Source organism: Rhea pennata, chromosome 5 (genome assembly GCF_028389875.1).
Source record: "Rhea pennata isolate bPtePen1 chromosome 5, bPtePen1.pri, whole genome shotgun sequence".
NCBI classification, from domain to species: Eukaryota; Metazoa; Chordata; class Aves; order Rheiformes; family Rheidae; genus Rhea; species Rhea pennata.
In genome coordinates, this window is record NC_084667.1 from 45,322,632 (window position 1) to 45,349,592 (window position 26,961).

General features: G+C 55.3%; 4 protein-coding genes across 8 annotated transcripts; 2 read left to right on the plus strand and 2 right to left on the minus strand.

Moving 5' to 3' along the window:
• Positions 1-644: 644 nt before the first annotated feature.
• LOC134141638 (lysosomal membrane ascorbate-dependent ferrireductase CYB561A3) lies at positions 645-4,735 on the minus strand. Of its 4 annotated transcripts, none has more exons than XM_062577964.1 (7): positions 4,648-4,735; positions 3,272-3,372; positions 2,980-3,191; positions 2,700-2,908; positions 2,459-2,613; positions 1,702-1,858; positions 645-1,468 (listed from the first exon to the last, which is right to left on the minus strand). In XM_062577964.1, the coding sequence occupies exons 3-7, from the start codon at positions 3,161-3,163 to the stop codon at positions 1,403-1,405; spliced, it is 771 nt and encodes a 256-aa protein (XP_062433948.1). In that variant the 5' UTR covers positions 3,164-3,191; positions 3,272-3,372; positions 4,648-4,735; the 3' UTR covers positions 645-1,402. The 4 variants fall into 4 exon arrangements, with proteins under 4 accessions (XP_062433948.1, XP_062433950.1, XP_062433951.1 ...); XM_062577966.1 differs by having other exon boundaries at positions 3,272-3,331; positions 4,648-4,728; XM_062577967.1 differs by having other exon boundaries at positions 3,272-3,313; positions 4,648-4,721.
• A 124-nt stretch (positions 4,736-4,859) lies between these two features.
• On the plus strand, positions 4,860-8,967 carry TMEM138 (transmembrane protein 138). Its single transcript, XM_062576828.1, has 5 exons — positions 4,860-4,886; positions 6,123-6,374; positions 6,484-6,655; positions 8,113-8,188; positions 8,427-8,967. Exons 2-5 carry the CDS (start codon positions 6,247-6,249, stop codon positions 8,537-8,539), a joined length of 489 nt encoding a protein of 162 aa, XP_062432812.1. The 5' UTR covers positions 4,860-4,886; positions 6,123-6,246; the 3' UTR covers positions 8,540-8,967.
• Positions 8,968-9,623: 656 nt separating this feature from the next.
• TMEM216 (transmembrane protein 216) lies at positions 9,624-11,190 on the plus strand. 2 transcript variants are annotated; one of them, XM_062577254.1, is made up of 5 exons: positions 9,624-9,704; positions 9,825-9,926; positions 10,038-10,130; positions 10,389-10,590; positions 10,753-11,190. In XM_062577254.1, the coding sequence occupies exons 1-5, from the start codon at positions 9,665-9,667 to the stop codon at positions 10,883-10,885; spliced, it is 570 nt and encodes a 189-aa protein (XP_062433238.1). In that variant the 5' UTR covers positions 9,624-9,664; the 3' UTR covers positions 10,886-11,190. The 2 variants fall into 2 exon arrangements, with proteins under 2 accessions (XP_062433238.1, XP_062433239.1); XM_062577255.1 differs by having other exon boundaries at positions 10,748-10,843.
• A 679-nt stretch (positions 11,191-11,869) lies between these two features.
• On the minus strand, positions 11,870-26,959 carry CPSF7 (cleavage and polyadenylation specific factor 7). The gene is made up of 10 exons (XM_062577253.1): positions 26,941-26,959; positions 25,798-25,916; positions 18,435-18,653; positions 17,612-17,715; positions 17,069-17,214; positions 14,979-15,387; positions 14,743-14,861; positions 14,492-14,660; positions 13,968-14,141; positions 11,870-13,665 (listed from the first exon to the last, which is right to left on the minus strand). Exons 2-9 carry the CDS (start codon positions 25,849-25,851, stop codon positions 13,973-13,975), a joined length of 1,389 nt encoding a protein of 462 aa, XP_062433237.1. The 5' UTR covers positions 25,852-25,916; positions 26,941-26,959; the 3' UTR covers positions 11,870-13,665; positions 13,968-13,972.
• Between the last annotated feature and the right edge of the window lie 2 nt (positions 26,960-26,961).

The window sequence follows — 26,961 nt, forward strand, 5'->3', positions numbered from 1 at the left end:
CCCCTCAGGGGGGAAGACAGGACCAGGAGATCCAGTCAGCTCCACACTCCAGCATGAGCATGACTGTGCTAGGGAGAGGAAGGAAGCTGCTAGGCTGTCCACAAGCCCTCGTGAATGGTCCCAGCCTGGGTGCTGCAAAAGGAAACCACAGGGCTCACATGGCCCCAAGAACAAGGCCTGGAGGAGATTCTGGAAAGGGGAAAAACAGGAACTGGAGCGATGGCAGAGTCCAGAACTGTTGGCTTATGCCAGGGCCTGCCCTGGGCCAGTCGATGATCCCACAGTGCCAGGGGCTGGGGGAACCACGCAGAAGGGCCATGCTGGTCACAGGGACCTGGGGGCAAGCACGGGGACATGGCCTGCCTGAGTCCCGCATGCCAGGGGAGCTCCAGCTACCAGCAGCAGAGGGGTGGGCCTGTCAGCGCAGAGAAGAGCCAACCTCCCCTTCCAGGGGGTACATGTCTGCTGGGGAACATGGCACGCAGGCCTCACAGCTTGGCTCAGCTAGAGATGGCTCAGCTCTATCCTGGTCCTCTACCTGCCTCCCCCTAGCTGGGCCCAGGACCAGGCCCCGCTCTCCAGGCACCCCTCTCTCCTGCCTTTGCTCATGTAGCCCCAATGACACTGAAGGACATGACAGCAGGTGCATTGCAAAAGCCAGTGGTTTATTACCCTTCCACCATGATATTCAGGGACTCATTCCACCACCTGTCCCTGTGGGGTAGCTGGGGAAGGGGCAAGGAGCCACTGGGTGGGGAGAGCAAGCAGCCTGCCGGAGCATGGCACAAGAGCCATGGCAGCAAGCTGGGACCTGCCCTCCTTCATCCCCCTTGCACTGAGCCAGGCACCTTGTATCGCAGACATGCACTGAGCATCAAGATGGCTCCAGGCCCAGAGGGGCTTGCAAGGTGCTGCATGTGTGATGGGAATGCTCTGCTGGTGGCTTCTGACATGATATGGCCCTGCACACATGGCTCCACAGGTCAGCTGGAGGGCAGCCAGCCTGGTGCAGGCTGAGGCGAGGCTCCAGCCACGCCCCACAGGAGTCAGCTTGGCTGAGTAAGGGGTGGGGATGAGGATGGGGTGGCAGAAATGGTCACGCTGCAGCTGGCTCTATACTGGTCATGGCACCCCTTGCCCTGCACAGCCCAGGAGCCATCCTTGAGGCAGGCAAGAAGCTGAGGCTGGCCCATGGGGAGGCAAAGCATGCAGTCCAGGCCTCAGTCTGTCCCGCTAGCATGGCCTGTTCTCCACAGGGACAACAGGAACCAACCTCCTTTCTCCCATGGGCAGGAGGGCTAGGCAGCCCTGGCACAGGCAGCAAGAGTTTCTGGAGAGGGGAAGGCAGCAGACCAAGAGTGGGGCCAGCATGGCAGGCACGGCAGCAAAGGGAGCGGCGAGCTCAGGGCTGGCAGTCCTGGGAGTGCAGTGTGCTGCGGAGGCAACAGTGCTCAGCACTGAGCAGGGGCTGTGGGGAGAACATCCATGAGCATGGAACCTCTGTCCTGGCACCCCTGCCCACCCTGGCAGGACCCCACCATCCCATCTTGCCCCCAGGGGACCAGCCTGCCAGGGCTGCGATGAGACACATGTCCCAGAGCTCAGTTCTCAAAAACTACCCTGTGCCCCATGCTGTGCAGTGCCCTGCATCCAACCCATGCCCCACTGCAGCTCTGGCCAGCAGTGCTGCAGAGGCGGTACCTGGTGAATGTCCACCAAGTCTGCTTCTGGGCGCTTCCAGTCTGCCCTGGCCAGGGCCCACAGCACCAGCACTCCGAAGAGCAAGATCAGGAGGCCCAATGTGTTGGCGAAGACAGCCTCAGGGGGCAGCTGGGCATACGCTGTTGTCCCATTTTTCCTTTAGAAGAGAAAGGAAATGCTCATTTCAACAGGAGCAGCCCAGCCCTACTGCATGCCACCCTCAGGTGCAACATTGGTGGCTTCTTGTGTCATGATGGGAACAACTCCACTATTCTGATGGCCAGCGATGCTGCTCCAGGGCCTCCCTGCAACCATCTGTCCCCAGTCCGTGCTGAACACCCAGCCTCCTCTGGGTGCCCCTGCAGGGAGCAGCCAACAGCAGGTTCCAAGGGATATATGTAGGTGTATGTCACAGCCCTGGGACACTTAGGCCAGAGGAGGTGGCCAACAGTTTAGGACATACCATGAGCCTTCCTGCATGCGTTCAATCTCCAGCTAAACCACATGGAAACCATCACCCTCCCTGGCATCCTGCAGCAGGGAGTTCTGCAGGTTAACCTCATGCTAAGGGGGAAATCACTTCCCTTAATCTGCCCCTGCCTAGTATCACTTGGTGCCACTTCTGCTGGCACTAAGAGATGATAAACAGCCCAATCCCCTCTTGGCTTCTACTCTTGCAAGGCCTTTCCCCTAGCCTAGTCTGCAGGGCCTTGTGTGCCCTCCCACCACCAGTCATGTCCCAAGTGGTGACACTCACAGGCTGAAGAAAAGCTTCTCATTGATGCCTGACACGCATGAAGCCATGGCCAGCATGAGGATGGTGGAGCCAAAGAAAACGTGGGCTGGCTTATAGAGGGTGCGGAGCCAGGCCGGGGCCCAAGGCAGCAGAAAGGAGGTGAAGCCAGCGAGCCACTGCAGGGACAGGAAGCTGGGAGTCAGACTGGGTGTTGTGGGGGCCAGGGCATGGTGGGGGGGGGGGCAGCTGTCGCAGCACCCACCTGGCAGGAGAAAAGCAGCATGGTGGCCAGCCCCAGCCAGCTGTGAAGTGAGTACATGTTGGGTGTCCTGTGGGCGTTGTGGAAGCCGAAGACAGCCACCAGCCCCAGGACGGCGAGACTGAAGGCCACCAGGGCCAGAGTGCCATGCAGCACCTTCCAGGGGAACTTAGGGCCACCCCAGGAGAAGGGCAGGCGATACACCAGGGCCACTGTGGGGGCAAGAAGTCAAGCGGGGGCAGCAGGCACTGCAGCCCGGCCCTGCCCATGTCACCCTGCTCACCTGCACCGTACAGCACCACCATGCTTGTCACCATCAGCATGGGGTGCCAGTTAAACATCTGGGCACTGCCATCCCAGGCGAAGCCACCGTGCCACTGCTGACACCAGATGCTCACAAAGGCCACACACACAGCCCCCAGGCTGCCAAGCAGGGCGCAGAAGGGCAGGAAGGGCAGCTCCAGCATCTCTGGTCTGGGGGGAGGGGGGTGGTACCTGGGGAGAGCAAGACACCCGCTGAGCCTCTGCTGGGGCTGTGCACCCACACTGGCTCTCTCCTGCTGATAGCCACTCACCAGGGAGGAGCCAGCCCGAAAGGGGAACTGGCTGCTCAAGCGCTGTTTCCAGAGAGGAGGCTGTGAGGAAGTGGTGGCTGCCAGTCCCACTGCTGGCCAGCCTGGAGGACAATACTCGGGACCAGAGCCGTTTGGTGGGGCACGCGCACAGAGTGATACCTGTCCCTGCAGAGCCCAGCAGCCCAGCAGCTTGGCTGCCCAGGCCTTACTGGGGTGGCAGGGAGTTTGGGTCCCTCCTGCAACCCCAGCACCCTCCTCCATGCATCCCCAGCCCCTCACCATCCACACACTGGCTCCCCTCCATCCCCTTCATGCACAACCATGCTCCTCCAGGTCCCCATACATCTGTACCCCAGCATCCACTTGCACTCTGCCAGACCCACACACCCACACCCCACTTCCAACACCAGGGTTGCAGGCTCATGCAGCCCCAGCCTGCTCCTACCTCCCTCTGCCCTCCCTTCTGCCACAATAACCTTCACCCCACCTGCTCTGCCAGGGTCGGGGGCCCTGCCAGCCCCACCGGAACCTCACAGCCCTGTCTTGGGGTGTGGGGAGAGGTTGGCAGGGCTCTGCCTTCAGGGTGCTTCCCTCAGCCTGCGGGGGGCCGTGGCTCTCCCTGGGACTGCAGGACAGCGCAGGGCAAGCAGGAGACTGACAGGGATGGGGCCATGCTCATTTGCATAGTGTTTTGCATCTGCTTCCACAAATAGAGAGTTGGGCCGGTCCCAGGGTAGGGGACGGCCCCAGGCCTGGGGGATGGGGGGGACAGCTGTGCAGTGCACTGGGAGCAGGCATCACTTCCTTCACACAGCGCCCACAGAGCGTGCAGGGGATCGCAAGCTCAGCCGCTTGCTCCTGCTGAGGCCTTGCACCATTCACAGCAGTACTACTTGCAACACACTCGCAACACACCAGGCAGGCTGGGGTCATGCCAAGAGGAAGGAGCTGGACACAGGGAGCTGCTAGTGCACCCAAAAGCCAGGTGGGGAGGAGCATGGAGCACAAGTAGCACAGGGGCTCTTGAAAGGCAGAGACACCCCCCCATCTGCCCACAGTGCTGCTAGGCCCACACTCCCTGCACTCAGGAGGGGCAAACCAGGGGACTCCCGTGCTCCCAGCAGCGAGGTGCAGCGCCTCATGCCTCTGCATACACCTGGCCCTGCCTGGCAGCCCTCTCCACCACCCCCGGGTCGCCCTGGGAAAGGGGGAATGACGAAGGCTGCGTCCCCAAAACCCCCAGGCCAGCGCCATGGGGCCTGGCCCTATGGCTGCCCCCAAACCTAGGAGCAGGGGGCCTGGCCCCACAGCTCACACCCAGCCCTGGAGGGGGCCTCAGGCCTGGGCCCAGCTGGGCCTGCGCCGCGGCCCCGTACCTCAGGCCGGCGCGGGACGTGCCAGCCCACCGCCCCCAGCGCGCGGGAAGCGGCGCCGCGGCGGCCGCTCTAGCTGGTCGTCTTGGTGCGGCCCCAGGCCGCCGCCCCGCGCCTCCCGCCACAGAGCACGAGGCAAATCTTGGCTAGAGCGGCTCCCGCGTGCTTCCTCTACCAATTCACTTCCGCCACCGCCTCGGTGGCTAGGCCGTTTCCATGGAGATGGAAGATGGCGGCCGCAGGTGGGCGCGCCGCCGCTCTCAGGGACACGGGATGGGATGGAGGACGGGGATGAGTACACCACAGGCACTAGCAGCTCGAGGGACAGGGAGCAATGCGGTCTACCTCTACCTGGGGCGGCTGCGCGAGCGAGCAGCGGCTGGGGAGACTCATGGGGAGTGGGCCTGGGGGCACTGCAGCCTACTTCGGCGCTGGGGAGGGGGGTGCGCCAGGGGCCATGAGGGGAGCCTGGGGCTTGGAGGGGGGCAGGGGGCCGCGTGTGGGCCAAGGGGCCGCTGAGGGAGCCCATGCTTCGGGGGAGTGCGTGTGTGACAGGGTGATGCATCCTCTTCTTGTTTGTCCCCCTTCTCCCAAAGGGGACAAGGGGGGCTGGGGGCTTCATGGGGGGAGGAGGATAATAGCTGTGTGGTGTCCAGGTGTCTGCCTTACCTGTGCTCCTCGGGGACAACGCACTGCTTTCTCAAAACAGAGCAGGCCCTGGCCTTGCTGTCAGCGATGGGAAATCTGTGGAGGACAGCTGCCTCTCCTTGCTCAGACCCAGAAGCTCTGCTGTTTTGCCATGTCCACGGCACTCTGACTAGTTGCCTCAGACTGGGTGCAAGGTTCAGGGGTGGGGCGAAAGAGAGTGATGCTGGCTCGCAGCATGCCCAAACCTGCTCCCATAGCATAGCCTGCCCAAGACTGCCCATGAGGCTGATTGAAGCTGTGGGATGTGGCTTTCACTCACCTGTCCACCACGACAAGTGTAAGCAACCTGCCTGGACTGTCCTCCCATCTCTGCGCTAGGGCTCGCATATCTTCCTCATGCCTGAATTTCTTTCCATTCTGTTCATCGAGATTAGGGGTTTAAGAGTGGTAGAGACAGACTCAATCTGAATCTGCTGCTGGTGAGAGAAGACAGACTCTCTCTGCTGGTGAGAGAAAACAGACAGGAGATGGCTTATTCATAACAGCCTCAGCTTGCAGAATGAGAGCAGGAGAATGGCTCTGCAAAGGAACCTGTAGGCCTTACTGCTTGGGGCAGAGAACTGGGAGGCTCATTGCTGTGTATGTGCCGCATGAGTGGAGCCAGGCAGGTTGTTCCCTCAGCTGGGCCTGGCTGCAGAAGGGCAGAAACCAGCAGGCTCCCATTTGGATTTGCTTTGGATTTCCTCATTGTGGGGTACAGCAACAGCTGAATTCTGTGTCAGTTGTGGGGTCTGTGTCTGGCCCTGCTGAGCTCTCTACTCCCCTTCCAGGCCCCAGGTCCTGGCTGTAGGGAGAAACTGTGGTACAAGAGGCGACACTGAGCCCATCGGCTCTGGAACATGAACTGCTGCTTGGGATGCCGGGGCTGAGAGCTCACACCTCTGGGGAAGGAAGATGCTCCAGACCAGTAATTACAGCCTGGTGCTGTTCCTGCAGTTCCTGCTGCTTTTCTACGACCTGTTTGTCAACTCCTTCTCTGAGCTGCTCCGCACAGCTCCTGCTGTCCAACTTGTCCTCTTCATGTGAGTGTCAGGCAGACCTAGCAGGCTGAGCAAGGGGGGGACAGGAGGGTTGGGGTTTCCTGTACCACAAGCATAAGGGTGCTTATGACGTCTCTCTCCTTTCCTGCAGTATCCAGGACATTGCCATTCTCTTCAATGTCATCATCATCTTCCTCATGTTCTTCAACACCTTCGTCTTTCAGGCTGGTCTGGTCAATCTCCTCTTTCACAAGTTCAAGGGGACCATCGTCCTGTCAGCGGCCTACCTGGCACTCAGCATCTCTTTCCATGTCTGGGTCATGGTAGGCTGGGATGGGCCCTGGGCTGCTGGCTTTCCCCAGAGGGCATGCAAACAGGGCACTGGTCCCCTTGTTTTGCTAGCCACAACCCCTGGCTCCTTTCAGTCCCTCTTCCAGGTATTGGGCATTAGGGGAGGGCCAGAATCTCCCATCACATGTTTTGTCCCAGACAGTTTGGAAACAGCTGTTCTCCTGGGTGATTTGGGGAAGACTTAGCCTGTGTGAGCAGCTTTTCAGTAGGTGGGTGAGTGTCTCTGGGAAAACCCTCTGCTCCCAAGAGGGCAGTGAAGCCAGAAGTAGTGGGAGATTTAGCAACAGAGACAGGGGAGATCTCAGCCTTTGGTCATGACTCCCCCTTCCTCAGTGTTTCTTGTCCCCGTGCAATCGCACAGTTGCCACCAGCCACAGTTGTTAGGCTTGTAGGCTGCAGCAGTGATGCAGCAGATGTTCCTGGGCCATGCTCAGTCCAGGGAGCAAAGGGAAGTCATTTAAGAGGCAGGCACTGAGCTGTGAGAAGCGTGGACCAGCCTGAGGGCCTGCTCATTGCTTGTCCTGACTAGAACGGAACCGCCACATCCCAGCCCCCTCCCTGGTCAACCTGCAGGACAATCCTCTTTCCCCATAGAAAGCCCTCTGGCTCTGACTCTGTGCTGGCACATGCTGCCTTGGGTAATCCCCAGCCTGAAGGCCTTGACAGCAGCACCTGGTATTACCTGGGATTAATCTCCAGCAAATGCCAGCACTCAGAGGCTGGCTGCAGCTACCTGTCCACTGGTATCAGGCAAGCTGCTAGAGTTCCCTGCTCATCTGAGAAGCATCTGCCCCGTCTGCCTCTGGCCTTAGTGCTCCTATGTTCTCTGTCCCAGGCAGCAGGCCCCAAAAGGAGCAGCCCACAACCCTACCTGGCCGCTGCACACCCTTCCGCATAGCCCCAGCTATCCTGGGCATGGTGCAGGACAACGCCCCAGCTCTGAGGGTGACATTCCCATCCCCTCCTGGGAGCACTCTGGTGTCCAAGAAGAGTTAGTGCTCAAGGGTTGGGAGCTGCCTGAGCACACAGCTGGGCTTGTGCTGTCCACACACCATCCGGGCAGGGGATTGATAGGGATTTGCAGGGATCTGAAGTCTGAAGTTAGAATAGGTCCTGGCTCACTGTCTAAATCCCCTGAGCTGCTTAACCTTTGGGGCAGGGGGCTGCTCCTGGCCATAGATGTGGCTCGAAGCCAACCATCCTGGGTTCTTGCCCAGACAGTGAAGGCTCTCACTCTCCCCTGGTGGAGAGAGCCTCCAGGCAGCCACAGTCCTTAGGGCACAAGGACATCCCTCTCCTGCTGGCACCCTCAGCGCACCATGCTAAGAGAGCCAGAGGTGCAGGGTGCTGAGCTATCATGGCCCCCAGGCAGTAGCTCAATGGTTATTTCTCAGCACTGATACCCCACATGTTTGTCTGTCCACCTCAGAACCTGCGGTGGAGAGACTCCAGCCGCTTTGTGTGGACCGAAGGCCTGCAGACACTTTTTGTCTTCCAGCGACTGGGTAAGGGCTCACCTTTGCAGGGTGCTATCTGCCTCACTGGCCATGCTGGGGCAGCCCACAGCAGCCCTAGACTGGGCATGCAGCTTGGCACTCACATCAGGTTGGTTGGGGGGTGGGGCTATATCATCAATAGAGGCACCTCACCCCCTCTGGAAGTCTGTGGGATCTAACTCTAAAGGGAGGGAGGTGGAGCTGGATGGTCCTGCCAGCCCAGCGCTCACCTCCCTCCCTCCTCCAGCGGCTGTACTTTACTGCTACTTCTACAAGAGGACGGCAGTGCACCTGGGTGACCCGCTCTTCTATCAGGACTCACTGTGGCTGCGCAAGGAGTTTGCTCAGCTCCGTGGCTGACAGCTCTGCTCAGGCTTTCGGCTGTCTGCTGCCTCGTCTCAGGCTCCACAGACAGCTCTTGGGGCGAGCAGCACCCTAGCACACAGGATCAGCGCTTGCACATGCCAGCTTCACTGGAGTCCCCTCCGTTCCTCCATGTCTGTGAGCCCAGCTGCTGCCTCACTAGCGATGGATCCAAGAGGCCAGAGGGCTTGTCCAGGCCCTGTGACTCCAGCCCAACCATGTTCCTCCTCTTCCTTCTCCTCCTCCTAGGGACCAGTCCTTTCACCTGCTTCAGGCCAGCTCGCACTCCAGCAGGAGCGGGAGCTGTAGGACGCATGCAGTGGGCCCAGCAGTGCAGCGGAAGGGTTCTGTCCTGGCATTACATCCCCTGCTGGGACTTCAGAGTTTTTGTAAATTATAAAGAAATAAATTGGCTGTGTTTTCCAGAGGCTGTCATGTGTCTGTGTGCTGCAGGCACCTCGGGGCCTTTCCTGTTCTTTTCCTCCTTTAGACTGTGATGCCATGTTGACAACAAGCACCCATGAAGAGACTGTTACAGAGAGAACTGAACTGATAACATGACTTACTCATTACCCAGGCCCTGGCTAGCTAGACAGTGTGTTTCCAGCCACAAAACTGGGACTGTTTGCACCTTGCCACACTCCCAGAGGGTTTTGCTGGCCACAAGTCCCAGCTGGGGACTCAGACTGAAGTAGAAACAGCGTGGACTTTGTGTGGCACTGATTTATCCCCAAGCTGTCTTGTGCAGAGCTGGGAGGGTGGCTGATGCAGTGAGATTCCAAGAGCTGGCAAGATGTGAGCTCTCCGCTCCTGTAGCCAGGCACAAGAGCAGGTTCCCCATGTCTGGGCTGTGGATGAGGACTGCAGGACACATGAGAGTGGTTCTGCATGGCCAGGGTAATACAGGCGCCAGCCACTCACCCGTGAAAGAATAGTTTCCCTGCCAGTCTTCAGGCTCCGGGAAGAAGTGCTTGAAGAGAGGGAGCCCTGGAGGGCGGCCTGGGCCGCGAACCGGGGGCTCTGAGGCCGTCCCCGTCCCCCCGCCATTCCTCCTCAGCCATAGAGGGGCGGAGAGAAGGGCCTGGCGCATGCCCCTCCGAGTGCTCCTGGGACCGAGGGCGGATGTGGCGGTCTCCATGGAGATGCAAGATGGCGCCCAGGAGTAAGTGCGGGGCTGGCCCGGGCTCGGGGGAGGCGGCGGCGGCAGCAGCCGGGGGTGGCGGGGACCAGGCCGGGGCAGCGGGCTGGGCCACTCCCGCCGACGGCCGTCGTTTGTCCACAGGCCGGCAGCGCTCCTCGGCGCCACTGCAGATCCTGCTGTTCCTCAACGGCTGGTACTGCGCCACTTACTTTCTCCTGGAGGCCTTCGTCTTCGTCTACAAGGGTGAGCGTGGGCCCCCCCGCTCCGCCCCCCCGGTTTCCTCTGTCCCCGGGGTCCGTGGTGGCCCGCCTGCAGAGGTGCCAGCTCTGAGGGTGGTGGTGGCTGTGCCTGCAGTGCTGCTGCTGCCCTACCCCTCCACCAACTTGGCGCTGGATGTGGTCATGCTCTTCCTCTACCTGGGCATTGAGGCCACTCGCATCTTCTTTGGTAAGTCCTGGGTTAAGCGGTGGGGCCTCATGTGCAGGGCCTAGGGCGCTCCTGCCCCGCGTGCCACCAGGGCCCAATCTATTGGCTGGTCTTTGCTCAAAACCCCAGTGGGAAGTGCTGGGGCTGCAGCAGCACCATTTGTTGTGTCCCCCACAGCGGGGTCCTGGCCACAGGCAAGCACGGGCCTGGCTGGGGACCTTCATACCCTTGTGCTGCATGAGGTAGAGGTGGGGGCTGCAATAACGGTGCACTGTGCAGGGTCAAAGGGCAACCTGTGCCAGCGGAAAGTGCTGCTCTCCATCAGCTTGGCCCTGACCTTCCCGGCAGCCATGATGGCAGCCTACTACCTGCTGCTTCAGACCTATGCCCTGCGCCTGGAAGCCATCCTCAACACCATCCTCCTGGTCTTCTACGCTGCAGAGCTACTGCTGGGCATCCTCACACTGGCCTCCTTCTCAAGGTACAGCTGCAGCCGCCAGTAGCCAGGCCACATGGTGCAGTGAGAGAAATAACCCCCGGTGGGAACTAGGCAGGGCAAGCTGAGGGGCGCAGCCCCCACCCTGGCCTGGGGCCTTGCTGTTGCCTGCTGCTGCAGCCCTGTCTCCCCTTCTCTGCAGCACAGATTCGTATTGAGGCATGGCACCACATGGAACAGCACAAGGGACAGCAGGGAGTCTGTGGCCACGCTGGCAGCTCCATTCCCTGGCTCACACCCTGCTTCAGGCTGGTGGGACAGAGCTGTGCCACTGGGCTGACCCTGCTCTGGCACACTTATGGTGCTGGGCTGAGCCCATGTTGGTGCTGGCAGGCACCTGGGCTGGTGCACAGCTGCTGGGCAGGGCAGCCTCCACCCTGCGTGTTCCTCTCCATTCTGCCTGAAGCATGTGCAAGTAACTCACCATGCAGCACTCACTCTGCTGCTACCTGGTACTCTGGCCCCATGCCATGGGACCTTGACCCCAGAGCTTGTGACACACAGGTCAGTTTGAGATATGAGATTTTTTTTTTTCTACTGCATCCTCAGAATAATTTACTATTTTCCAATAAATATTTATTTTTACCTCGTGGCTGGACATGTAGCTTCCCCCAGGGCAGCAGACCACAGATGAAGCTCTCGTGAACTTCCTGCACCACATTCCACTGCCTGTGCTAACTCCTACCCTGTAGCTGATCCACGGTGCTGCCTGGAGCCACCATGGGGACAGAAGGGCCACTCTTGCCTACATGACTGCATGCCTGCAGAACGAGCACAGGAACCCCTCACATGTTAGAGAGTAGGGCAGGCAGGGTGGTATATGGCCTCCACTCCTGGTAGTGCCAGTGTGTTTGCCCCAGCCTCTGGGGCACTAGCAGCTCAAACAGCAATACTGTCCCCATGTGGGCACCAGTTCAGCCCCAAGCCCTGCTCTGCTCCCACAGCCTGCTGGGGAGCAGCAGGAGACAGACAGCCTTTTGAGTCACCCTGGTCCCTAACTGCAGAAATAAACTAGGCCTGGCAGGGAGGCTGTGCCAGGGCAGTCACTCAAATTAGCAGGGTGCTCAGGTGCTTGTTCCCCCACACCTGAGCATGCCATCAGCACCCACTTGGAGACTGGGAGCACCCTGGGAGACTCTCATGTTGCCCTTTCCATCCCCCACAGCCTCATGCCACACAGGGTCCATAAAACACTCACACCCCATTTATTATTATTAGAACTTGTTACAAAGGAAACCCAAGAGAAGAGCCATACAGCGCCATATAAAAGATTGACAATGTCATCAAGTTTATTACACAATTTCCAACCTATCAGAAAGACAAACAAATCTAGTCACTGTGAGCAGGAGGGGCAGCACCTCACTGGGTGGTTAATTGGGGTTTGCTCTGCACTTTTCCCCACTATTTGGAAAGAAACTAAAAATTTGTGTCATTAAGTAAAAAACAACGCTTCTGCTGTATGCTCCCCTGGCACTCACCCTTAGTTGGCGCCTCATGGTAGTTTTTTTTTTTAATTTCTCTCTAAAAAGACCTCCAGAGCCAGGTTTCTTCATGTCCAGCCACATTTCAGAGGGAGATGCCACAGTCAACAGTCCTGGGGGCTGGGCATCCTGCCCTGGAACTCACCCTCTGTCCTTGGCTCACTCTCACCTTCTTAGACCTTCCTCCAAAGCCACTGCCATAGGTCCTGGAGCTCAGCGCACAGCCCCATGTGGGAGAGGAGTTAGGCTGGCACAAACACTGCATGCTGAGGTCACACTGCCTCCATCACCTAAGCACTGCTGCCCGAGGGGCGCTGTACTGTGGAGGCTCCTGCCCCAGCTCAGAACTGTAGTTCTGTTTCTCTGCCCTCTGCACACTGCCTGGCACAGCCCCCTCAAGCACCATCAAGCCCCCAAATGCCCCTGTCAAGAGGAACACGGCTCTCTGCTACCTCCTGCCCAGCTTGCGACTCTTGGGCAGAGACGGGGTGCCATGCTGCATCAAGGTGGAGTTTTCCTTACCCTGGTTACCAGAGGGTAGCAAGGGAAGGCAGGGATGGAGTAGGGAAAGGGATAGTCCCAGCCAGCACCTGCTACCACCCAGGAGGGACATGCAGCCCCTCGAGGCCAGCCAGCCAGCCAGGCAACTCCAGCCTGCCCTGCTGCCAGCTTTTTGGGGCTCTGCCTCCACCACTCCCTCTAAAACAAGGAAGGCTTTGCAGGGAGGCATCTGCTGGGCACCCAGGAGCCAGAGCTGCTGTTGTGTGAGCCAGCAACTGTGAGCCATCAGGGGAGGAGGAACGGCAAAGGGAGGTAGTAACACCCCCCACCTCCCTACCCCCCCCCCCCCGTCCAGCTCCACACACCCACAGGGGACAGGATTCTCCAGGCATGCTGCCTGGAGCAGCCAGACAGACCACAGGGGGCAAGGAGGAAGGTGGCAGGGACCAGAGCCACAGAGGGCATCAGCCACTGCTTTCTCCCACAAAGAAGTGAAAGCACAAGTACAAAGCAGCATCCTATGGGCTGGAGCAACCCACACTGGGACTGTTGGGGCAATGAAGACAGAAGTCTGCACTGGTGAGAAGATGATGCACAGCAGAAGACCTCATACTGCTTCCAGTGAGCACAGCCCAGACATTGGGACAGGAGTTACACACCCCCATGCCCTCGCACTACATACACACAAGGGGATCTATCCCCTTCCAGCCACTCCAGGAGGGCAACAGGGAGGAAAGGGCTCACAAACCTCCCTCCATGGGGAAAAAAAGCACCATTTCTCTTTGGGTCTGAGTATCCATGGAATGGAGTGGTGGCTGGGCCCAGTAGCCCAGGCATTCCCTTGCTCCATGGTTTCCAGCCTCTCTCCAGGAAGCAGAAGTAGCAGTGAGTGTGGGCAATGGCTCAGGCCCCAAGGTGTCAGTGGGAGTCCCACTGGGGGCACAGCACGGCTTTCCTTGGGTGCTTGGAGAGAGCTGGGGGTGGCAAGGAAGGGGTGGGGTTTGAGCGGCCTCAGCTGTGTAGTCCTGGTCGAGGTGAAGAGATACAAGTCCATTAAAAACCACTTACTGCCAAACTCCTGTGAGGACAGAGGAGAGGAACCGTCAGAACAGTACCAGGCAGTCCTGCACCCTCACTACCATACCCAGTGGAAGGCAAAGCCTTTCCCTGCCCCTCTAACACCCTTCCTCTTAGTTTGGTACAGCCAGGCAGGGGAACTCTGTATATCCCACACCTCCTTGTCATTCCCCAGCTGGCCCATGGAGAAGGGAAGCTGGAGTCTCAGGCACAAAACCAATGGCCAGAGGTGGCCAACGTCTGCCCCAGAGGTGCAGCTGGAGCAAGTGGCACATGCAGGTCAGTGCCCCAGTGCCAGCTCACCTGTCTCAGTGGTGCCGGTCCCGCTCTCTGTCCCTGTCCCGATGTCGATCGTGCTCTCGGTTCCGCTCCTGGAAATAGTCCTCATGCCGATCCTCACTGTGGGGTAGATCCCGGTGCCGACGGCTGCTCTCGCGGGACCGGCTGGGAGAGCGTTCACGAGACCGGTGTCTTTTCCTGGAGAACAAAAGGAAAACTTTCAGTCCCCCTCAAGGGTGCTGCCCACCCCCCTCACACCTCCTAGATGGAGGGGATGGATGGATTGCATCCTGTCTAGCATGCTCTAGGTGACCCTGCTTGAGCAGGGGGTTGGACTAGATGATCTCCAGAGGTTGCTTCCAACCTCAACCATTCTGTGATTCTGCGAGGGGACAGGGCTGCCATGTGAACCATGCCCTCCACTCATCCTCTATCAGAAGACAGACCAACACCAAAGCTCCAAGCCAAGGTACAATTCAGCCATTTCCAAATGGCTCTAAGCCCCAGAGCCCTGCCCCAGCCCCATTGGTCATCTGAAGACACTGTACCTGGAGGAGCTGCTGCTGGCGCCTGTGCTGTAAGACTTGGCTTCAATCCCATGCAGACAGTCTTTGAGGGAAGAGAGGAGGACACGGCACCGCTCATCATTTGCAACACGTGACTGCTTGATAACGGCGATGGCTGTAAGGAGGGTCTCGATGGCGTCACTGTAATCACCTGTGGAGAAAACAAAGGTCTGAGGCATGCAAATTAGCTGGGAAGGGAGTGTGGAGGGCATGAGGGAAGCAATGGCCAGTACCTGCACTGGCTCCAGACACTGCCTTAGAAATGGCACTGCTGGAAATTGCCCGGTTTCTGTTCATGATCTCCTCAAACTCCACTTCGCTCACGGCGGGAGGTGGTGGGCCGAGCTCTCGGCTGCGCAAAACATAGCACACATGGGGTCAATGCTGTCCTCCCTTTGCTGACACCTAGGTATCCAGTGCCCCCAGGCAGCTCCCAGGCAGTGACACTGCTTTCCTCCACCCTCCTCACCTGCTGTGGTTGTAGGGGGCCATGGCCTTGCTGTATGTATCTGGTGGAGGACCCAGGGCTGCACTGGGTGGGGGGAAGAAGGCAGGGTTGAGGTGTAGGGCAGGGGGAACAGCCCCTGGTGGGGGCACAGCCAAGTGGGGGGGCAGTCGAGGTGGTGGGGGCATGAGATGCTGATAGTGGATGCCAGGTGGAGGCGGGGGGACGCCAAACCCAGAGGAGAGGGGGGGAGGGGGTGGCATTGGTGGTGGAGGCAGCCCCATGAGGGGCAGAGCAGCTGGGGGGCGGTTGAAAAAAGGCAGGACAGATGGGGGTTTCTCCACACGCATGGGTGGCAGGGCATTCTCTGTTGGTGTGGCACGGCCATCCACCGAGTCCACGGAGTCCCGGGAGTGGGCCCTCGGTGGCACACCTGTAAGCAGCACAAGAGAAAGAAAGAACCATGAGTGTCCAGGCAGACAGAGCAGTGTCTGCAGGCTTTGGAGACCTCCTCTTCCTTCCCACCCACAGTAAATGGCGCACTGGGCAATCCTCTCCCACAGCCCACAGCACTAGGTCTGATCTCAGCAGAACTCAAGATGCCCAGAGAAAGATCCAGCCAGCCAAATGTAGCCTCCACTTCCATATGCCTCAAAGAGGGTACTGCACTCTCCAGCAAGACATGGTCACCTGCATGGTGTCCCAGGGAAGCTCTTTGCCAGCAGGACTCCACAGTAGCTGCAGAGTGAGTTAGACAGACAGAAGCCAAAAGCCTCAAGAAGTGGCGAGAGTTCCCAGTGAATAGATCACTGGGTCCTGTGGCCCGAAGTCTGAGTCCCAGAAGATGTTAAACAAACCGGATAGCCTACAATCTGCTCATGGGAGTGGGTTCAGAAAGGCCCGAGCGTGAAGGAGCACAAGGGGACAGAACCCAAGTGCCAACAGTGCCAGAGATTCTGAAGGAAGGAAAACTTGGTGCATGTCTGCACTCAAAGAGACTGACAGAAGCCCCCCTGCTGTGTCCAAAGAAGGTGAGCCAGGAGAAGTACAAGAGAGAGCATTTCCCCTGCCTGAGCCCCTCGGGAGGGCTGGCAGCTCCCTGCTAAGCCTTGCCTCTCTGATCAGGCCTGTCCTGGCATGTGCAGGGCAGACAGTAGGGACGGCCATCAAGCAGAGCACTGACACACATTCAGGCACCTGTGCTTCTGCCAGGCAGACAGGGCTGCTGAGTCTGCAGGAGGGGTTCACATGAGCTCAGCCATGCCAATGGCAAAGTTCCTCTGGGCAGACCAAACCTTGGCTTCCCTGCATCCTGTGGGGCAAGGGGCAGGAAAGAGGGAACATCCTCCACTCCACTGAAACACAACAATGGCAGGCTGTGACAGGGTCCTACAGCACATGATGCTGCTAAGCAGCTGATCAATGCACACACTGGAGGACTTGGTGCCTAGCTGGAGCTGAAAGGAGGGCATGAAGGACAGCTACCCCCCTGAAACTTGGCCAGGGCATTTAGGAAGAAGGACCTTTCTTTAATGAAATGGGCTAGGGATCTACAATGACCACAGCTGGCCAAGACCTCATACATATTCCTGACAAGACACTCTCTCCGGCTCCACAGAGCCCCCCAGCACAGGGCTGCAGCATCACATCACTGCGGAGTGAGGCAAGGACCACCTATTGCCATTGTAGAAAGCCCACGGCCAGGCCCCAGCTGGAATACTGCGTCCAGTGTTGGGCACCTTACCTCCACAGGGATGGACAAATTCTGGAGGAGATCCAGAGAAGAGCTACTAATAGATATGGAGGGTCTTAGCTATGTTGATAGGCTGAAGAGCTTAAGCCCATTCAGTTTGGAGAGGAGGAAGAGGAGGCTACGAGGGATCTTCGCAGTGTGTGAGCACCTAAAAGGGGATCATAAAGACTCGGGTCAGGATCTAATCAGACTCAGCAGCAATAGGAAAAAACCCACAGAGTCTCCTGGGAGTGCCCCCCCACCCCAAGCTCTCAGTGGGTTTAGCCTGATAACTGTGCTGGGGCATCTCCAGGGCCCATGGGAGCTGGCCACACAGCGCAGATGCCCCTCCCCACCCATGACATGCCTTCACATCACTTACGTTTGCGAGCCTGTGCCTCAAATTGTGACAGGTTCTGCCGTGTTGCCAGCCTCACCTCCACCTTGTCCCCATTGAGGACTTTGCCAGGAAGCAGTTCCAGGAGCTTGTGGACCGAGTTCTCAGAGGCGACTACCACCTCTGCATACCTGCAAGAAAGCCCATCAATGAGCAGGCAACAGCAGGATTCAAGCAGTTCACCCACCAAAGTGATCCCTTATCAAACCCTAAAGTGTCTGTCAGTTCTTGTTGTGCCCCATTGACAGGCAGCGTTCACCACCACCTCCTGCTGCCTTTCCTGGCAGTTGAACCCAGCCTGGCAATTCCCTTCCCTTCCCCTCTCACTTTCCAGACACTTAAATTGTTTGCACAAACCCTTTCGGATTCTCTGCCTCACTATCCCACCTCCAGACAGGCTGTGCATCACCACAACAGCCAGGAAAAGCTCTGCCTGCCTCCTCACTCCCCCAGGCCATCACCCAAAGCACTGAACATGGCTAGGAGGGCCTGGCTCTTCACTTCCTCCACGTTCCCCTTAGCTCTCACCCTTTGGACTGGCCATTGGCTCGGTTCTCTGCAAATTTCAGCTCCACTACATCGTAGACACCCACCGAGCGGATGGTCTGAATCAGCTGCTGGTCGGTCGTCCACTGAGGGGAACAGGGGAGAGGCCACTGTCAGCTCATACAGCCCTTCACAGGGCCTTGGTGCCCCCCCAGCTAACCCTCCAGCTGGGATCAGTCTCAGCACTCAGAGGGCTAGGGCAGTGGACTTGAGCACAGCCACTCTTAGAGGCCAGAAAGCCCCTACAAGGATGTCAATATCAGCCTGGAGTCTGAAGCAGACCCCAGTCGTGGCTTTGAGATGTATCTGTCCACAGCACAAGACAGAATTTTCTAAGAATTGTACCATATCCACAAACAGGATCACCAACCCAGGGCAGAGAAAGGAACTTGCCCAGGCATCCCCAGCAGAGATGTCAAGGGAGAGCCAGGCTGGGGCAGCAGCCAGTGCATGGGAAACATTAGAGCCCTGCAACGTTAAAAAGGCAGCCCAGTATGATCAGATCAGAACCACAGGCCACTTGTCTCAGACTCAATCTGAAGCCTCACAGGGTTCTGAATCCCTTTTCCTTTAGGATCACAAGGTCACGCCCAGCTCATGACCCAGCTCAGGGCACTGGGTCAGTGTGGACAGCACCTCCAAGGAGCAATGCAGCCCGTCAAGAGAACATGGGTTTCTCTGGAGCAATTTTATCTCTGTACACTCCACAGGACACCTAAACTGCCTGTGGAGGTGCTCTGAAGACATCCTCCACAACAAAGTACAAGCAGGCAGCAGGGGAGTGCCAACCCATGATCCCACTCACCCATGAGAAGCTGCCCACATAGACGGCAGCCCTCTTGTTGCGCAGTCCGCTGTAAGTATACAGGATGGCAGGAGATTTATTGTTGGGCTTGGGGGATGGCTCCTGGCGGATCTCTGGAGGCGCCTCTGAGCTACTGGTGCGGCTTTCAGTGGGCTGTGAGCTGGCTGCTAGCACATCATCATATAGGTCCATCTGGTCAGCATTACTGAACTCAGAGTCCTGGCAAGGAACAGACAGTCAACATCTTTACAAAAGGGAGATTCTGCGAGTGAAACTGCCACTCCGAAAGGGATCACTGGGCTGTTAAAAGCACATTAGGGGCTCCAGAGATACACCCCGCTCTGCTCTGCTGAAGTCCTCTCCAGTTCACTCCAGGGCACTGGATATCCTGCAGAACGCAGCTCCCTTCCTCCTTTGGGGGCTCCACAGAAGGCTCCAGCCATGCCCAGAGCAACCACCAAGGTAGAGTGCAGAATTAACCTGCCTAGCCTCAGGGCCTCTGCAGAGGAGGAAACATTAGTTTGTTCTGTGAGCACAGGACATGTGCAAGGAACAGGACTACACCTTAGGACAGGAAGGGAAACACAGTACCCTTATGAATCCATATGAAACAGCAAGAACCACTTCCAAAAGGCAGAAGAGAATTTGGTTGGACTCACTGAGGCCAACAAGCCAGCTCGTGACACGTGAAAGGGTGCTCAACACCCTGAAAGTTCATCTCCTGAAGGGCACTGGGCTAAGATGCTCCAAAGAGAGATGCTGCAGCAGCTCAGGACAGTGAGAGGCAGGAGGGTAGGGTCACTCCAGCCATATGTCCTGACCCCAGTGGGGGCTCATGGGGAGCCTTGACATAGCCGCAATAGTTAACTTGCATTTTATACCAAACACCATGGGAAACATTTAAAAATAATCTCAAATGCTGTTTTGCGGCAGGCTTCAGTGCTTTTTGCTTTTTTCTTTTCTTTTTTTTTTTTGTTTTTTGTTTTTTGTTTTGCTTCAGTGTCAGTGGTGACAGATTATTTGTGTGTTAGGTTAGGAAGTCACCCTTTTCCAATGTGCAAACCAGTCACCTCAATTCAGAGTGTGTGTGGGTGTGTACACATGCGTGACCTGCTGTCAAAGCTTCATGGTGACATGCTTTCATGCATTCCTCAGCTGGGGTGCTCCTGAGCTTGCTCCCATTCCTGTTTAAATCAATGGGCCAAACACTTCATGGGACCACAGACACCTTCCTTCTAAAAGCCTCGGCACACCAAGCCCACACTCAGAATATCCTAGTTCCTCCTTTTAGGACTCAATTCATTTGCCCTAGATCTCCTTATAGTTAGTAGAAGGTGGTAAATCACTGCTATAAATGAAGCTACAGCAAACAGATCTGGCTCCTTTCATCTTTCACAAGCCAATTCATCTTGTCCAGAGCCTCATCTCCAATTCCCTGCTGCCCCTGGTTCTCCTCTGTACGCTGCCTTTTATTTTATTTTATTTTGGACACTGCATTCTCTTTCAGCACTTTGTTATTTCAGAAGCAACTCCATCCACTTCCTCTCCAGCCCAGTAAATGCTGCTCAGCATCGAACTGCTTTTCTCTGCTGCTCTACTGCCCTGCAAAAACACATAGTGCCCCAGGCTAATGACCAACCCCTCACTTGTGGAATCCACTATAACATTTGCTCTTCCTCCTAGCTGATGTGGAAATCCCTTTCATTTGCATTTGTGCTGATTTGGCTGGCCTCTCATGCTGCCTCTCTCCTCTCTCCATCCAAGTCCAGCTGCATGGCACTCCAACTGGCTGAGCATTTAACACAAGTCCCAAAACAACAGGATCAAAGTCTATTTTCCCCAGCAATGAAGGAAACAGGATTAACCCAAAGAAGTGGTGGGCTCTGCTTTGCAATGCTTGACATAACCTTGGAGTATTTTTACATGCAAAAAAGCTGGAAGAGAGAGGAATAGTCCAAAATACAAAGCCTTTCTCTGGCTTTGTCTCACTGACAAACTATGCTGATTTTCAAAAAATCTTGCTTGATTTTTCCCTCTCCAACTTCAGCTACAAGCATTTTGCTCTATTCCATCCCCTCCTCCTCTGCTTAGCTCCACTGCATGCTACATACACCCTGAGTGAACAGAGAACTTGCACATCAGGATGTGAGCTTTTCTGAGCAACAGGGCAAGACTCAACTTGTTACTCTAAGATATAATCAGGAAAGGGCTTACCTTTTATAAATGTGCAAGGGCAAAAGCTCAATGGCAAAAAAACACCCCACTCTTGCAAGTCAAAAGACTTACACGAACTTTTCACTCCTTGACAGGCATATGTTTTACAAGTCCAACCTGGGAGTTAGGCATCCATCCTCAAACTACACCAGTCAAGCTTTCCTGTTACCTCAGAAACACCAGCATAGCCTCATTTATTTTCAGTGTGATCACAATCCCATTCCTTTTTAGGTCAGCTGAGCTCTCTTCAGAGTAAGAGCTATACACAATGTCTTTACACACACATTTATACACATACTCTTTACTCTCCTCAGCAGTGCAGCCTTTGACAAAATGAACTAGTCAACAAGACAGCTTCTTAGCTGCAAACTCAAGCATCCTAGATCTGCCTTCCAATTCCCACTACTATTCTAGGCTATATTTAATCTGGAGCATACAGCAAATGCTTTGTTTACTATGTATTTTCATACCAATTGATTACACAAATTCAACATACACAGAGTATCATTTCACATGAGGAATTATTACGTAAGTATTTGTTCCATGGAAGAGAGGCACACACTCGACACAGTACAAAGAACAAAGCCCTTGCCCCAGTGACCTGGGGAATCTAAATGACCCAAGTCTTCAGTGGAAGGTCAGGGAAACACCAGGGCTGTGTAATTCTGGATGAAGAACATCACCCAGGCAAGCATATACTCCCCTAGTTGGCCTGTTGTAATCAAAACAACACAGAAGAGCTTTGCCTTTTGAAAGCACCCACCTCCCCACAGCTCCTGGAAAGCCTTTTGGCCTGCACCTTCAGAATCACATCAGCCAGCTGGATATCCCTCCACCCAGTGGCTGCTTTGTAGAAAATACCATTCAGTAGAGTCTTTAGAAATTTGCAGCTAATAGACAAGGACAACACATCCATTCTATGTTCAAGACTTTAAAGGCAGTACAGTTGACACCTTCTACTAGAGATAGCATGATGTAGTTAAATTCCCTATGGGCTGAGGGTCAGGTGAATTACACACATGCAACATGTCATCTCATGAGCTGGTGGGAGAGAAGAGGAATGGTGCTCAGCATACAACTTTCAAGGGCTCACTGAAATGTTAAAGGAAATTATTTTTCCCGGACATCCTTAAGCCCCTTCTTGACAGCAACAGCCATTCCCAAGTCACATTTTAACTTCTGGCATTTAGCTATTTCAGCTGCAGAGCTGATAAAAGGTTACGAGAATTTCAACAGGGAGAAGTATTTTTGTACTCAATTCTCAAAACAGCTCAACTGTTTGCTTAATCTGCCTCCCACACTCCTACCCCCACCAATTGCCTTTGGACAAGGCCCAAGACTGGAAAATTTCAGCCTGAAAGGTAAGTTTCAAAAACTTGAGGAGAACAAAAATGCGGGGCTAGAATAGAAAATATTTGGAAGCCTTCAATTTTGCTACTTAACTGCTGTTTCAGCTTGGAAGTTTTCAGAGATTCTCCTGGTTCTGTTCATTTTCGACGTTCTGCTTTAAAAATCATCACCCTCATGGGATGATGATGTAGAAGTACTCACAGTTCATTTTGCTAGTCTCTGCCCATCATCTCATGTAGCACAGAATTTGCAGACCATCACTTGAAATGCATGCTAACAAGATGCTTTCTGCATTATCTACCTACCTGCTAGCTAACATCAATTCTGCAAATCAAATCCCAACTTGGTGAACACATCACTTGCTCTGAACCCTCATTCAGTGCTTTGCAAGGTGCACACTGATTAAATAGTGCATTTTCAGATTTAATTATTGTGTGCACTATGGAATTCAGGATCACAGCTGAACTTCTGGCATGCCACAGGAACTGCAGGGCAGAAGTGATGCCTTCCCACAGCACTCTGATCCCATGTGCTGCAGCTTATAGGACTCCCGGCTCTACCACTCACCAGTGCAGACAAATACCTCTCCAGGTTTCTTCCTGCCACTACACATGATGTCTTACAGCCTGAGGCATGCTAGACACTGGAGTTGACGAGCCCTGATAACCACTTCCAGCTTTAAGAGCCCTCTATCTACTTGACTGTGTCAAAGATCTTCTGTGTCCAGTCCCCTAAACTCACTAGTTAAATCTTTCCACATGATTTCCTGCTGTGCTGTACATAGGAAGCCTGTTGTGCATGCTGCTCTGTCCTTCCTATCAACACTGCTTAAATTCTTCACTCTGTGAAGATTTCCAAGACCCAACCAAGACCAGATCAGACCCATCCCAGCTTCCCAACAGGCGCTTCCCCCTCAGCTTCACCCATTGCTCTTATCACTCTTCCTTCTTCAAGCCTTCCAGCACATGACCTTCTCTGTCAAGACAGCCTGAATGCATGGACAGGACAAGCAGCATTTGACCATCAGGGGTCAGTACTCGGTCCAGTCTTCTTTAACTTATTCATCAGTGACCTGGATGAAGGGACAGAGTGCCTCCTCAGCAAGTTTGCTGATGATACCAAGCTGGGAGGAGTGGCTGACACACCTGAGGGCTGTGCTGCCATTCACAGAGACCTGGACAGGCTGAAGAGCTGGGCGGAGAGGAACCTCCTGAGATTCAACAGGGGCAAGTGCAGAGTCCTGCATCTAGGGAGGAATAACTCCATGTATGAAGATAGATTGGAGGTTGACCTGCTGGAAAGCAGCTCTGTGGAGAAGGATCTGGGAGTTCTTTCTGGAGAACAAGTTGGCCATGAGCCAGCAATGTGTCCTTGTAGCCAGGAAGGCCAATGGTATCCTGGGGTGCATTAGGAAGAGTGTTGCCAGCAGGTCGAGGGAGGTGATCCTGCCCCTCTGCTCAGCCCTGGGGAGGCCACATTTGGAGTACTGTGTCCAGTTCTGGGCTCCCCAGTACAACAGAGACATGGAGCTACTGCAGAGAGTCCAGCGTAGGGCTACAAAGATAATTAGAGGACTGGAGCATCTCTCTTATGAGGAAAGGCTGCGAGAGCTGGGCCTGTTTAGCCTGGAGAAGAGAAAACTGAGGGGGGATCTTATCAATGTCTACAAATAACTTAAGGGAGGGTGCCAAGAGGATTGGGTCAGACTCTTTTCAGTGGTGTCCAGTGACAGGACAAGAGGCAACGGGCACAAACTGAAACACTGGAAGCTCCATCTGAATATGAGGAAAAGCTTCCTGTGAGGAAGCCCTGTGAGGATGACAGGGCAGTGGAACAAGTTGTGGAGTCTCCTTCTCTGGAGATATTCCAAACTCACCTGGATGTGATCCTGTGCAGCATGCTTTAGGTGTCCCTACTTGAGTAGGAGGATTGGACTAGATAATTACCAGAGGTCCTTCCGACCTCTACCATTCTATGAGTCTGTGATTCAAGCAGAAAATCAGAGGTATGAAAGCACAATTTTCCCTTTAAACCTTCTCACCCGTTAGTTGTTCATGAGTTACCTTCCAAGAAAATTCAGGGACTTTCCAACACATACTTGCAGATGCCACATTTCTCCCTCTGTAGACAAAGATATCTTATTTATTTTCCTTTAGCTCATTCACTGTTTTCCTTTGGCATTTAAGGTAATCATCATAAATGATGATTGTTAGTTATTTTCCATTTAATGTATTTTTAAATTCCTCCCCAGCAACTTCCATACATTTTCTTTTTCCAGATCTTCCATCTTTATTCCTTCAGTTATTCAGCTCTACCTTCTCTCAAGTCCAGGTATATTTTCCTGATTCCTACTGTTAAAAGTTATTTGGAAGGATATATACAAATTAAGACTACTTCTAACCCAAAACAGTTCAATATGGTCACATTATAGCGTTAGATTGTGTAACACATGGGGAATCTGACTTCTAGAAGTTTTTCAGAAGAATCCAGGTCTGAACGGAGAAGTATTTCCAGAGTTTGAGGATATCTGTGCAAGGCAGCCTGGCTGCTATAGGCAGCACAAACACCATGTATTTATTTTGCAACTCACCTTTACAGTGAGATTTCCATTATTTTGACAATGTTAGGACCAGCTTTGACTCTGCCCTTCTCTAATGCAATTGCTTTCCGTGGAGAATTCCTATTTCTTCCTAGACAGCTGAAAGCACCTCACAGTCCCCTCATCTCTGGGGCAATTAACATGCTTTTCTGATATTCCACTTTTCCCTGAAGGTTTAACTTATGGTATATTCTCACTTGATAACCTCCTGACTTTTTAGGACAAAGGATTTATTGCCCTCAACTCCTCTTCAGCCCTCTCGGAGCTCTAGACAACTAGCAATTCCTTCTTTATGCTTTGATTCAAGTTCTTGCAGCCTGCCATCTAGTGAGGACCAAATTTTGTCCATGGTCTTTCCATGACAGTTTTAAAAATCTTCCAAGATGTGCATTCTTAACTGCTCTCCTCAGCTGTCTAGATCCCCAGACTCCCTAAAATCTGCTTCTCCAGAAGCTGTGCACACATATTCTCCACCATTTCTTTCAGCAAGTCTGGCAGGCTCTGCCCCTAAGGTGGATGACCTAGTAACTTGCTGTGGTCAGAGTCACCAGTTCCCTACAGGTCTCCATGCAGCACCTCCTCAGAGAGCAGCTCCCCACAACCCAGCACACACATCCGCAGGCCCAAAGGATTCAGTGCTTTAAGAACCCCTTTGCTAACAGTCTTCTCACAGTTACTTGGTGCAGCTCTCTTCCAGTTTGAATATCTTATTTCTCCAACTGAAGCAGGTTGCAACCATCCACTTCGATCCCCAGTCATCAACGCCTCAGTAAATGTTTTGGTGGAAATCCTGCCTCACTCTCAACCCTCCCAACTGTAACCATTTTTGTAACCATCCACACATTGAATCCCCTGCAAAATCTATACAAACACTTTTTTTCATGGCTCTAAATCACAGCTGCCATGATTTAATGACAGTCCCAGTGTCCTTGGTTTCCCAGAGCAACTCTTCAATGCTGTCCCACTGTATTCCTTGCATGCAAGGCACATCCTCTACCTCTGCACAATGAGTACACACCAGCTGATGAGTGATGAGTACACTAACCGTTTTAGCACCTTGCCAGCAAGTTGGTCAACTCTGGTTAATGTTCTCTTCCCCATAAAAGGGTGAGCTGCTCCCCTAGCTGCCCTTCCTTCCTCCTGCCTGCTGCCACAGTAGTCCCAGCAAAGGGCAGCACCACAGCCTAGAGCTCCACTCACCTGATTGAACTCTTCGTCGGCGTAGATATCAATCAGATCCACTCCCTCAGACATATTTCCAGAGACAGGACTGAGAACCCAGGATGAGACCAGGGCAAAGCAGGAAGACCAAAAGTGCACTGCAGCAGGGCAACAGAGGGGAGGAGGAACTGCCTTAGTCCTGGAGACCCCCTGCATTCACCCCCCCCCCTTCACCCTGCCTGGATCCTTTTGCCCCATCACCTCTCCCAGTAGGGTTTTGGCCTTCTTCTCCTGGCAGGCAGCAGCTGCACTGTGCCCAGTGCCAACACCAACTCCCCTTCTTCTAAAAAAGCCTATACCTAGGGACACCACACTCCCTTGCCATGGGAGTGTGTGCACACACATCTTTTGCATGGCCCCTGGGGGGCCACCACACCCCCACCTCCCAGGCGAGATCCAGTCCCCGGGGCTGATATTGCCTCAATCTCCCAAACTGAAACAAGGTATGGGGATCATATCACCCTGTTTCCCCCATCCTGAGAGCAGTACAATCCCCACTCCCTGCCCAGATTCGTTCCCTGGGGGCATCTCACCCCAACTCCCCGATCCAATTCTGGGGTCGTTAAGAACACCAGTCCCCTCCCAATCTAAATTCCCAGTAATGCCCCCAAGCCCTCTCTGCACCCTTCTCCTAGGGTGCGTGCCCCCCTCCCCCACCACGTGGGGGCCAAAGCCTGTTCTCCAGCTCGGATCCCTCTCTGGAGGCAGCAACCCACCGAGAGCGGCACTACCGCCCCCACCTCCAAACCAGCCCCGTCCCGGCGGGCAGTGATCTCTCCCTTGAAACACCTTCCAGGTGGCAGCCCCAAACAGTCGCCCCCGGATAGCGCTACCTCCCCCTCAGCCCCCTGCACCGCCTCTCCCTTAACGGCCGGCCCCGCGGGGGGCGGGGGTGGGATGAGGGAGGAAAGAAAGCGGGAAAAGGCTGGTCGCGCCTCTCCTCTGCTCCCGTCCCGTCCCCAGCGTCAGAAGCCAGGCGCGCCGCGGCACCGCACCGCACCGCACCACACCACACCGCGCGGCGCGGCGCCACGCCACGCCACGCCACGCCGCGCCACGCCCGTTACCGCGCGCGGCCCCGCCTGGCGAGCAGGCCCCAGCGCGCGCACCGCCCGCGCTCACCGCCGCCGCTGCCGCGCCGCG

Bases quoted from the DNA above. Each gene is read 5' to 3' on its own strand.
- LOC134141638 (XM_062577964.1), bottom strand. From the start codon at position 3,163: ATGCTGGAGCTGCCCTTCCTGCCCTTCTGCGCCCTGCTTGGCAGCCTG. The intron at 2,909-2,979 runs GTGAGCAGGGTG...TTGCCCCCACAG, and splicing joins GGTGGTGCTGTACGGTGCAG to TGGCCCTGGTGTATCGCCTG. The intron at 2,614-2,699 runs GTGGGTGCTGCG...CTGTCCCTGCAG, and splicing joins TGCTGCTTTTCTCCTGCCAG to TGGCTCGCTGGCTTCACCTC.
- TMEM138 (XM_062576828.1), top strand. From the start codon at position 6,247: ATGCTCCAGACCAGTAATTACAGCCTGGTGCTGTTCCTGCAGTTCCTG. The intron at 6,375-6,483 runs GTGAGTGTCAGG...CCTTTCCTGCAG, and splicing joins GTCCAACTTGTCCTCTTCAT to TATCCAGGACATTGCCATTC. The intron at 8,189-8,426 runs GTAAGGGCTCAC...TCCCTCCTCCAG, and splicing joins TTTTGTCTTCCAGCGACTGG to CGGCTGTACTTTACTGCTAC.
- TMEM216 (XM_062577254.1), top strand. From the start codon at position 9,665: ATGTGGCGGTCTCCATGGAGATGCAAGATGGCGCCCAGGA. The intron at 9,927-10,037 runs GTGAGCGTGGGC...CTGTGCCTGCAG, and splicing joins CTTCGTCTTCGTCTACAAGG to TGCTGCTGCTGCCCTACCCC. The intron at 10,591-10,752 runs GTACAGCTGCAG...TCTGCAGCACAG, and splicing joins ACACTGGCCTCCTTCTCAAG to ATTCGTATTGAGGCATGGCA.
- CPSF7 (XM_062577253.1), bottom strand. From the start codon at position 25,851: ATGTCTGAGGGAGTGGATCTGATTGATATCTACGCCGACGAAGAGTTC. The intron at 15,388-17,068 runs GTAAGTGATGTG...TGCTGCTTACAG, and splicing joins TGAGGCACAGGCTCGCAAAC to GTGTGCCACCGAGGGCCCAC. The intron at 14,142-14,491 runs GTACAGTGTCTT...TTTGTTCTCCAG, and splicing joins GCCAGCAGCAGCTCCTCCAG to GAAAAGACACCGGTCTCGTG.